This window comes from Oppia nitens, unplaced genomic scaffold (genome assembly GCF_028296485.1).
Source record: "Oppia nitens isolate AA-2021 unplaced genomic scaffold, nextdenovo-longstitch-racon4-pilon3 scaffold28_pilon_pilon_pilon, whole genome shotgun sequence".
In the NCBI taxonomy this organism is placed as follows: Eukaryota; Metazoa; Arthropoda; class Arachnida; order Sarcoptiformes; family Oppiidae; genus Oppia; species Oppia nitens.
In genome coordinates, this window is record NW_026533208.1 from 807 (window position 1) to 11,818 (window position 11,012).

Below are 11,012 nucleotides of genomic sequence, written 5' to 3' on the forward strand. Positions count from 1 at the left end.
TAAGATTTTATTTTTTGAATAAGTAATTACTGAATCGATATTTAAAGAGAGAGAGAGAAGAAAAAAAATTGTTGCATTAAATAACAAATTAGGTTTTCAGCTAACACTGCATTTTTAAAAATTAAAAAAATAATTTAAAGTGAGATTTATATTAAATTCAAATTCAATGTCAATATTAACACTAAGCGCACACACACACAAACATTTAATTTATTTATACGATTAAAATCACTATAAAAACAATTTTTATATATAATAAAAACACTTTTTTGTCTACAATACATTTCTATGTTATCTTTAAATAAGTTTGTTTTTAAAAAATAAATTTCTTTATACTTTAATTTAAGGAAATATTAAAGGTATTATAATATAATTTATATAATAATGTCAAAAATAAAACTCATAAACATCAAAAATTTATTTCATAGTGTAATTCACATTATAATTTACAGTATAATTTTAATACAACTGTAAATTTCATAATATAAGTTACTTCAAGCAAATAATAAGACAATACCGGTATTATTACTTTTTTTATAACAAAAAAAATCATAATACAGGAAATCTAACCATAAAACCATAATTGTAATCGCAATGTACTGTATATTAGACCATATGATTGTCAAAGTTTACACATATTTATAATTTAAAAATTTAAAAAAAAAATCAATTTAAACCTCGGGTCCAATCCATTGCGATGCCGATGAATGTGATACAAAACAAGCGGGTGATGTAAACTGATAGATGAGTCCAATAGTAACCAAACATAACAGTCCCATCAATAGGTATCGTCTCAATGTTCGTCCGCCCATTATTTCAATATTATTATTTGTCAATAATTGATAACTCATTTATAAATTGATATCTTTTGTGTTGTTGTATATACGACATCAATAGTGTCTGTCTTTCAACAAATGAAACATATGTTCACAGATATATATACATACTGTGTATTAACCAACAATTTATTTAGTAATACTGTAAATAGAAAAATATAAATAATATAATATTACAAATTTAGATAAATCATTGAACAACAATAAAATGAATAAACAATATATTATATATATATATATATACGTATATAAATCAAAATAAATTGAATAACAAAAATAATTATAATAAATAACTTCATGCACTATGATATAAGCATTATCGATAAATATTTAATAATTACAACTTAAATATAAAATAATAAATAATAATTATGTTTGAAAACTAGTTTTATACAAATGAATATATATATATATATATATATATATATATATAATCAAATGAAATATCACATATACAAAGATTGTTAGATAAAGAATCTTATTTAAAAAAATAAATAAATAAAATTATTACTAAACTATTGAATAGTTGGCAGAAAAAAATATAACTTTTATATAGAAAATTAATTTCAAATCTTTTATTTCCAACTAATACTACACACACACACACACACACACAATGTGTGTGTGCTATGTATCAATCAATATATGATTTATAACTGTAAGTGAAGAGCACATACACATACACAACAATTTGGTTGAATACCAGTGCTTATAAAATATTAAACTTAATATTTTTTTATATATGATATATAATATATTATATAAAATACTCTATTAGTCCACTGGTATTACCTTTCTCTCTCTCTCTCTCTCTCTCTCTCTCTCTCTCTCTCTCTCTATATATATATAAGTTACACAACAAACTCATACCACAAGAATCATACACTACATTACACTTCAAGTATTACATTATATACTGAATACAGAATACATGTTAAGTAATAATGCATTTACGATATACAGTGTATAACTAAAAACCAACAAAAAAACTATGTATTTATTGTATACATTATAATAGTTAACAGCCATCTGTTAGCAAACAATTGTATGTCTCCTATATTTATTAAAAGGCATGCATTCAACAACAAAAATAAATAATAATAATAAAAATATTGTTTACATCATATATATAGTCAATGGGTTTTGCAAATTGATTGTTCAATATTATTGCTAAATGCGATAAACTTTTTTGTTTGTTTGTTTTGGTGGTTCATGTCATCAATGGATAAAAATTAATTGAATAAATTATTTTTTAAAAATTTTTACAATAAATAAAACATCAAACTATTCAAGTGATATATACCGAGTATATACCCCGCGGTATATATATCATACATAACTATCACTACAGTTATGTATGGTTTACGCAACGGTTATTGTTGTCTGTTAAAGACAACAACATCCAGTGTCATCAAAAAATGTTTGCGACTAAACTCGACCTATGATTTCGATGTCATTGTCATTGGCGGCGGTCATGCAGGTCAGTGACCACTTATTTATATACATATAAAAAACTAATTAATTACTGATTCATTTGCATATCCCGGCTGACAGGTGTTGAGGCCGTGAGTGCGGCGTCTCGTATGAACACAAATGTATTATTAGTGACACATAAGACACAAACTATTGGTAAATATTAGCTAATAATTATCAATACATTATTATATTGAAGATACAAAACACTTAACAATAAGTTTGAAATAAATACACCATTTTTTTAGGTGAAATGTCTTGTAATCCGGCATTTGGTGGTATCGGCAAAGGACACCTCATGAGAGAGATCGATGCCATGGATGGCATTTGTGGCAAAATATGCGGTAAATGATAAATTGACTGACGATTATCATTATAATAATAATTATTATTATTTTAAACAAAATTATTTTTCAAATGAATCATCCAATTGGCAGATCTTTCCGGAATTCAATACAAAATATTAAACAGAAGTAAAGGACCGGCTGTTTGGGTATTGATATATTAGTTTTAATATCAAATTTTATTAATTAATTTTTTTTAAAAATGTGTTATTAATATACCTTATTGGCTAACAATATATGCTATTACCGGTAATATACTGTAATATTTTGTATTTGAAAGGGATGGCGGGCACAGATAGATAGATCCCTATATAGGAAATGGATGCAAAATGAGATATTGCAAAATACACCGAATCTTACTGTCAAATGTTGTTCGGTTGAAGACTTGATTTTAGATAAAAATGGAGACAAACTTCAATGTCATGGCATTATCACAAGTAATATCATATTACTATAAAATTATATTATAAATAAATTGCATGTTTAAAGGCGATGGACAGCATATAAGAGGTCGCACAGTAGTACTGGCAACGGGAACCTTCCTGAGAGGTCTTATTAATATAGGATTAGATTCATATCCAGCCGGAAGAATAGGTACAGTAATTTGAAAAAGGATTGAATTAAAACAAAGACATAAAAGTCATACAAAAATAATAAAATAATTGATTAAATGTTTAGGCGATGAGCCGGCAATAGGTTTGGCCAATACACTGGAATCGGTAGGCTTTCAAATGGGACGACTGAAAACAGGTTATCATTTTTTTATAATATATATAAATTTCAAAGTCGATTAACTCGTTTAATGAAGTTAACAATAATTTATATTTTATTTTATTTTTGTTTTGTTTTTTTAAAAACAATAGGAACTCCTCCAAGAATCGATAAGAATAGTATTGATTATAGTAATTTAGTGGCAACTAATGGCGATAAACCTCCCATTCCCTTCTCATTCATGAATGATCGCGTATGGATAGAGGTATACAACTCTATATCGGCAATCAACTGATCCATATAGAAGATAATAATAAACAATTAGTGATTATTATTATTGTTGTTGTATTTTTTTTAATAAATAGGAGGACAAACAAATAGATACTTGGCTTACATTTACTGATGAAAGAGTGACAGATCTAATCACGCAAAACATTCATTTGTCACGACATGTCAGAGAAGAGGTCAGAGGTCCTCGTTATTGTCCATCTATTGAGTCGAAAATTTTGAAATTCAAACACAAGAGTCACCAGATATGGCTCGAACCGGAAGGTTTTGCAATTTATTATTATTAGATAATATGATAATTACAATACGGGTATAACTGATAAAAAAAATTTTATGAGAAGGTCTCGACTCGGATGTCATATATCCGAATGGCATCTCATGTACTCTTCCGGAATCAATACAACAACAAGTGATTAATTTGATTCCCGGTCTCGAAAGGGCCCGAATGTTAAGGCCGGGCTATGGTGTTGAATACGATCACATTGATCCGCGACAACTCAAACAAACATTGGAAACTTCTCTAATAGATAATCTGTTTATGTCGGGACAGATAAACGGTACAACCGGTTATGAAGAAGCTGCCGCTCAGGGAATAGTGGCCGGTATTAATGCTGCGGCTAAATGTCTTGGCAAAGATCCACTGATTATAAGTCGTACCGATGGCTACATTGGTGTACTAATCGATGATTTGACAACAATGGGAACCGACGAACCGTATCGGATGTTTACGAGTAGGTCTGAGTTTAGACTTAGGCTCAGACCCGACAACGCGGACATACGGTTCACTCAAAGAGGTTAATCATTTATGTTGTTAACTTAATAGTGTCACCGGAAAAAAACAAACAATTCAAACATATATTTAATCGGCAATTATTTTTCATCTAAAAAAAACAAAAGGTTATGAAATGGGATTTGTTTCGCAACAAAGATATGACCGGTTTTGTCAAACGAGACAAATCATTGACGAAAGTAAAGAGTTTTTACAATCAATTAGCAAACCATTGTCTAAATGGAGACAAGAGTTGGGTATTAATTTGGATAATAACCGAAACAATTCGCTTAAGACGTTAGGACTAATGAATTAATGATTTTTTTTGTTTGTTTAATACAAATAATTTGAATCTTTTAAATTTGCAGAGCTTTTCAAGTGTTGGCACTCAACGAGTTTTCAGTCAATCAATTGGTTAAATTGTTTGCAAAACAATTGTCACCAATTGATTGCAATCACATCTTAAGCTATCGTCTTAAATCTGAAGGTTTGTATTTTTTTTGTTTAAAAAATGATAAAACAAACCATTCATTCATTCAATTGACAACTTCTTGGTGTTGAATCAAATCATTATAATAATAACTTTTATATTACTACTAATCAAATAAAGCTCTTTACGATCACTACGAACGAGAAGAGCAACACTTAGCCGAAGAAATTAAGAGCGAAGAGTCGCTTGAGATTAGTCCGCAATTTGATTACATGAACGACGAACTGGTCTTAAGCAACGAAGTCAGAGATGTCTTACACAGAAATAAACCCAAAACGGTTTGTATTGTGTCTTAAATTGTCTTAAAACTATAGGATATATATGTCTAAAACATACCCGATCTTTGATGACGGCTATATATATGTAGATATTTGCGGCCAAACGCTTGCCAGGAGTGACACCGGCGGCGATCGTATCGCTCGTCTACTATATGAGACGTCACTGTCCGACGATGACGACGACGACAACAACGTCTGCACTTAGTTATTGATAAACAACTGGAAGCCCATCCACGACAACAACATGAAGAATAGTGTTACCGGAATAGAGATGGGAATCAATAGCAAGTAATAGATGAGCGACTCGTCCATCACATCATCATATGATTACCACAAATGTTATAATAATATTATAATAAACACAACACTTGTATTGAATGCATGCAATAATAATCAATCGACTCATACATACAGTACTGTACAGTAATGTTATGTTAATGTTATACACTGTATAATATACACAGTATTATTCGTCAATCACTTTATACAATATTGTTTGTATAACACATACACAATGATTATGACAACAGAGGTCTCCATTATAGGAGTGGCTTATAGTTTGATGCAATCATGTATTATGTTTGTGTGTGTAATGTGTTTAAAGTTATATAAGTTTTTATTTGTTTGATTGTTTTATACCGGTATTTATGATATATAGATATGTAGTATATATTAAACGCTTCAATTGTGTTTTAATAACAAGTTTTTTCATCAAACAAATAAAAAAATATAGAAAATAAATAATTAAAAATTTTGATAACTTATTTTTTTATTAGTTATTAAATTTTTTGTTGTTGTTGTACAACATTTGTCCATAACTTTACCGATAAATCGCCGATAATTTATGTCAAATAAAAAAACTTTTAGCCGTTAACTGTATATTTTATTATTTATATATCCGATATATATTTTAACAATTTATTTTTCTCATATATAAATTAATATATATATTTAAATACAATAAAATTGCACAACAAATAGGATCTCTTTTTCTCACAATTATAATAAAAAGTTTTAATTAAAAAAAACAACCGATTGAACGGATTGTAGGAACAGTGTATCGGAATTGTTGGTCTGAAAAAACCGGTCGGAACTGTTTCGGGCGGTTACTCGAGATGTCCATTAATTTTTGTAAATATCCGATAGATTTGATTGAATTTTAATAAATAGTTTCAGTTTTACTAAACTTTTTTAAAAATCAGTTGCCAGTAGTAGTAAACAGTTTAATATTATATAATTTATATTAAGGCAAAATATTTTTAATCAATCAATCAAATAGGGAATTATATTATATTGAATTTAACAAATAATTTTTATGAAATAAATTAGTATTTATAAGTAAAAACAATAACAACTACAACAAGATTGTAAAGTGTAGACAATTTTTTCGTTTAAAAAATATTATCTCTTTTTTGTACTGTTTTATTACTGTATTAAACATTTTGGATGTTTTGGTGAATAATTAGTGTCACAATCGTTATAAAAGCCAAACATAAATTGTTGGCCATTACTGTCCCACGATATGAACACTTTGGCCACATTCGGCTGCCGTTTAATTAGATCGTTGAAAATACAATGGAAAAGTACGGCAGCGCTACGACAGTTGGCAAATCGTAAGTTAGTTAAGTGAGACAATCGGGACAGTGATTGCAGTGATCGGCGGCTAATGTCCGCATACTTGATATCAATGACTTGAAGTCGTGGTAAATAGTCGGCAATGTCGATGAAAAATTTGTCGCCAATAAAACCGATTCCCAAATTAAGCGACAAATGTGTCAATTGTTTCATCTGTTTCATTGATTCACTCATTATTAGCCAATTATTATCAGTATTACTGTTATTAATATTATCTTCATTTCTAAAACTAATCGTCAAACGTTTCAATTGTCTGCAACTTTTGCCCAATGAGTCTAAAAAATTATAAAATAATAAACTATTGGTAATTCGTTTAACTTCAATGTTAAGACTTTTCAATTGATAACAATATCGACGGCTAAACTGTTGTCGTATTAGTTCATCAATTAAATTGTCGGAATAATCGACAAATGGATCTAAAGTCCTCTGAATAGTTAGACTTAGTCGACGCAAATTGGGAGACAACGACATCTGTGTCAATGCCTCAACAAATATCGGTAAATTTGTTTCTTCCCGAAAATTGATACCAATGTCGACGGTTGTCAATTGATGGCCATGTGTTTTGGCAAACGGACCAATTAGTGACTGCCAATTTGAATGATCTGTCAACTGAAATGATAGCGACTGTAGACTAGTATTTTTAGGCAAAAGACAAACTCCCTGTTGACTGAAATAGTGGCTAAAATCTAATGATGGATACATACTGTAGCCAATCATCAGTTTTTTGAGTTGCGGTACAAAATCGCTGACTTTACGGACCAATAGTTTATTGTTTATACTAAATACAGTCGTTAACTCCAATGTCTGCAATTGTGGTCCAAATGACGACAATAGTCGGTCAAAAGTATCCCAATTCAGATGACATTCGTGATGTAGTATATGAAGTCTTAAGTGCAACAAATGAGGACAGTATGTCATCAATAGATCAACTAATTCATCGATAGAGCAGTCAGAACGGTGGGTAATGACAACTCCGGTAATATTTGGACACTTTTGTAGAATCATAGCAAACAATTTAACTCTTTGTTTGTAATGTCTGCGATCGATATCAATCGTGAGGTCAGTCTGTACGCCAAACAACACCGACTGCCACTGTTTGCTAACTAATTGTAGTTTCAATTTGTCTTCAGGTGTTATCATCAGATACGCCAACAATAGATTGGCCAAATCATCGCCGAAACGATCAAATGAGTCACGCATTAGTCTTGTAGTTGTTGTTGTGGTCATTGTCTTCAATCTTGACAGTTATGACTGTATAAATCAGTTGCTATTTGTTTAATAATAATAATAATAATAACGATTAGATTATAAATCACTTGAAATCAATACAAACTTACCGTTACTTAAATATGTATTTAAATTACAATATATGTAAAAACAGTTGTATTAGTTGTATAAATAAGTAAAATTAGTTAGTTAGTGATTACACTGATTGTAACAAAACTTGAAAAATATCAAAAATTCATTACATAATATCCTATATCTATAGAAATATATGTTATTATTTTTATTATTTAGTTATACTGTATTTGCATAACATAAACACACATATGATTTATTGATAGATAGATATAAATTATATCATTGATTATATTAATATTAGATATAATATTAACATAATTTATATTTTCTATTAATACAATACAATAATGTATTTAAATATGTATAATAATTATACTAATACTAATAGACTATATGTATGTATAATAAATATATATATATTAAATCAGTTTAGTCCTAATCATCTGGTGGTATATAATTATATCGTCAGACACTATGTGTGTGTATGTAATAAACAAATAGACATTTAAACTGACTATTACTGTAAATATTTATATAACTGCGCTCTGGGTATGTATTGATTGATTGTACAAATGGTCGGTACTATGTATTAGAAACAGTGAACTGGCGTTAGTGTGGGAGTAAGGGGACAACCACTTCATTCAAATATATATCTATATTATCGTAAACAGTATAATAGCTCAGCAATACAAGTGGCAATTCAATGGCATTTATTGATATTATTATATAATACTGTATTTTGTGTATTTTGATGAAAAAATAATTTTGTATGTGTTTAAAGTTGTATTACCTTTAATATAATTTTTTTAAATACATGAATTTATGTATTGTGAATGTTGTGTCAACTATATTTTAACGCTTCAATTGTGTTTTATAATCAAGTTTTTTCATCAAATAAAAAAAATTAAATAAATAAAACTAAACATTTGATTAATTTTTAAAAATTTCTTATATTAACAGTTTATTTCTCTCATATATTATTTTAAATAAAAAAATACAATAAATAGACGCTCTTTTCCCTCAAATACTTTTTTTAGAAATACAAAAAAGTTTTTTTAATTAAAAAACTGATTCAATGGATTGTAGAAACAGTGTCTCGAATTGTTGCTCTGAAAATCGGTCGGAACTGTTTCGGGCGGTCACTCGGATGTCCATTAATTGTCTATCCGATAGATTAGCAATTTTATAAAGAATTTCGGCAAAATTGTGCAAATCTGTTGCCAGAAAACCGTTTGTTTCGTTTCGTATTAAATCCAATTTAGGTCCGCCCGAGTCGTGCGTCACTGTTACGAGTCCTGAGGCCAGACATTCGACAACACCGATACCGAAATGTTCGTTAATCATTGTATGTAAACCAATACTCGACTCTTCAATTTGACGTTTAAGCTCATCGTACGGAATGTTAATCTTGAAGTCGACTTTATCGTCGATTTCCAGTTTATGACAAAGTTTTTTCAATTCATCCAATCGTTGTTCATCATCACTGTCACGACAGCTGCCAATTATGACTAGTTTTGCCACCGATTTGTTGTCATCAGCGGCTAGTCTATCGATAAACTCTTTGAAAGCCATCAATTGTAACTTATGATTCTTTTCGGGTCTTATCTGACCAATCGATACGATTTTCAGACGATTTTTATTAGCCAACGACAACTGTTTCAAATCACTTGTATTGCACGGCGGATACACTGTTCGGGCCTCCCGTTGCCATATATGTTCGACGTGTCCTTTAGTCCAACTCGAGTTAACCATCACTATTTCGGCCATACGGCCCATCAATCCGTACAGATATGCAAATAGTTTATAATACATAAGTTTAGCTTTGGTCAGCACTGGACTGTTACTGATAAACGACCGATTGTTATAACTGGTACGTGTCTGGGCCACCAATTCTAACATATCGGTACTGATAGTCGGATAGTGGACATATGCTACCACACGTGAACCGCCTAAATACTTGAACACTGGAAACGTAAAGCTGTAGCCCATACTGTCGATGAAGATGTTGGGCCGACAATTGAACAGCGCTTCCAAACCGAGTCCTACGGAGCCAATACTTTGACCCAATAGTGTAAAGTATGGATACAATTGGCAACCGATTAGATATCGTCTCTTAAGATATACAAAACGTATGGACGAGTCATCCAAATCAATCTTAAAATGGTTTCGCGCTTTCGCTAAGATTTCTTCGGGTTTGGCCTCAACATCGCCTACAAAAAAAACAAACAAAAATCATTTAGTTATCGATATCATCACCAAATAATAAAGATAACTGATCCAAACCTGTATAAACAACATAATGACAATCGGGATATTTGTCCCGAAGTGCACGTAAGGCCACCCATAGGACACGTTCACCGCCGCCGCCGGAGTTGCAAAACGGATGAAAAAAGGCAACAATAGTCTCATCATTTGTCAGTCCATTACGGCTACGATATCTACAGTCCACTAGTTTGACATATATCTTGAGCGATAAGCCGATAATAACTACCGATAAGATTATCACTGAAATAATAAATACAAACATATTTCATATGATTTTATTATTTGTTTGTTTGATAATTAAAATGAAAACAAAAAAACATTTGATTTCAAACATTATTTTCCATCACATGTTTGGATGACAACTGTATAGTAAAGTACTGTAATAGTGAATCATATTAAGCGATACATTTCAAGGACGATCCGCACTATAGTTATTGTATAGTTAATACTCTATGCATACTATGCATGCATTGCATAGCATACTATCGAGAGTTAACTGTCATATGTATTGTACTGTTTAGGGGTTTATCCTTAAAGTCAATAGTATTATAGTTGGCATTTAAATAAATACAGTGTTGACATAATAATAATAATAATCACAAATAACGTAATAAAATAAAC

The 11,012-nt window shown here is 30.0% G+C and overlaps 3 protein-coding genes across 3 annotated transcripts; 1 reads left to right on the forward strand and 2 right to left on the reverse strand.

The window, feature by feature from the left end:
- Positions 1-2,141: 2,141 nt before the first annotated feature.
- On the forward strand, positions 2,142-5,578 carry LOC128954602 (protein MTO1 homolog, mitochondrial-like). Its single transcript, XM_054300205.1, has 14 exons — positions 2,142-2,316; positions 2,391-2,465; positions 2,558-2,653; positions 2,747-2,802; positions 2,934-3,090; positions 3,143-3,247; positions 3,332-3,403; positions 3,517-3,629; positions 3,730-3,916; positions 3,994-4,446; positions 4,550-4,718; positions 4,790-4,908; positions 5,032-5,189; positions 5,279-5,578. Exons 1-14 carry the CDS (start codon positions 2,190-2,192, stop codon positions 5,399-5,401), a joined length of 2,010 nt encoding a protein of 669 aa, XP_054156180.1. The 5' UTR covers positions 2,142-2,189; the 3' UTR covers positions 5,402-5,578.
- A 1,675-nt stretch (positions 5,579-7,253) lies between these two features.
- On the reverse strand, positions 7,254-8,057 carry LOC128954554 (uncharacterized). Its single transcript, XM_054300148.1, has 2 exons — positions 7,529-8,057; positions 7,254-7,433 (listed from the first exon to the last, which is right to left on the reverse strand). Exons 1-2 carry the CDS (start codon positions 8,049-8,051, stop codon positions 7,309-7,311), a joined length of 648 nt encoding a protein of 215 aa, XP_054156123.1. The 5' UTR covers positions 8,052-8,057; the 3' UTR covers positions 7,254-7,308.
- Positions 8,058-9,177: 1,120 nt separating this feature from the next.
- On the reverse strand, positions 9,178-10,751 carry LOC128954540 (GDP-Man:Man(3)GlcNAc(2)-PP-Dol alpha-1,2-mannosyltransferase-like). The gene is made up of 2 exons (XM_054300129.1): positions 10,410-10,751; positions 9,178-10,336 (listed from the first exon to the last, which is right to left on the reverse strand). The coding sequence occupies exons 1-2, from the start codon at positions 10,651-10,653 to the stop codon at positions 9,186-9,188; spliced, it is 1,395 nt and encodes a 464-aa protein (XP_054156104.1). The 5' UTR covers positions 10,654-10,751; the 3' UTR covers positions 9,178-9,185.
- Positions 10,752-11,012: the final 261 nt, after the last annotated feature.

What these genes read in the sequence shown, in the direction of transcription:
- LOC128954602 (XM_054300205.1), top strand. Translation starts at nt 2,190, where the DNA reads ATGTATGGTTTACGCAACGGTTATTGTTGTCTGTTAAAGACAACAACA. An exon ending in CATTGGCGGCGGTCATGCAG is followed by an intron (nt 2,317 to 2,390) that starts GTCAGTGACCAC and finishes CCCGGCTGACAG; the next exon opens with GTGTTGAGGCCGTGAGTGCG. An exon ending in ATATCCAGCCGGAAGAATAG is followed by an intron (nt 3,248 to 3,331) that starts GTACAGTAATTT and finishes TTAAATGTTTAG; the next exon opens with GCGATGAGCCGGCAATAGGT.
- LOC128954554 (XM_054300148.1), bottom strand. Translation starts at nt 8,051, where the DNA reads ATGACCACAACAACAACTACAAGACTAATGCGTGACTCATTTGATCGT. An exon ending in AAAACTGATGATTGGCTACA is followed by an intron (nt 7,434 to 7,528) that starts GTATGTATCCAT and finishes CTATCATTTCAG; the next exon opens with TTGACAGATCATTCAAATTG.
- LOC128954540 (XM_054300129.1), bottom strand. Translation starts at nt 10,653, where the DNA reads ATGTTTGTATTTATTATTTCAGTGATAATCTTATCGGTAGTTATTATC. An exon ending in TCATTATGTTGTTTATACAG is followed by an intron (nt 10,337 to 10,409) that starts GTTTGGATCAGT and finishes TTTTTTTTGTAG; the next exon opens with GCGATGTTGAGGCCAAACCC.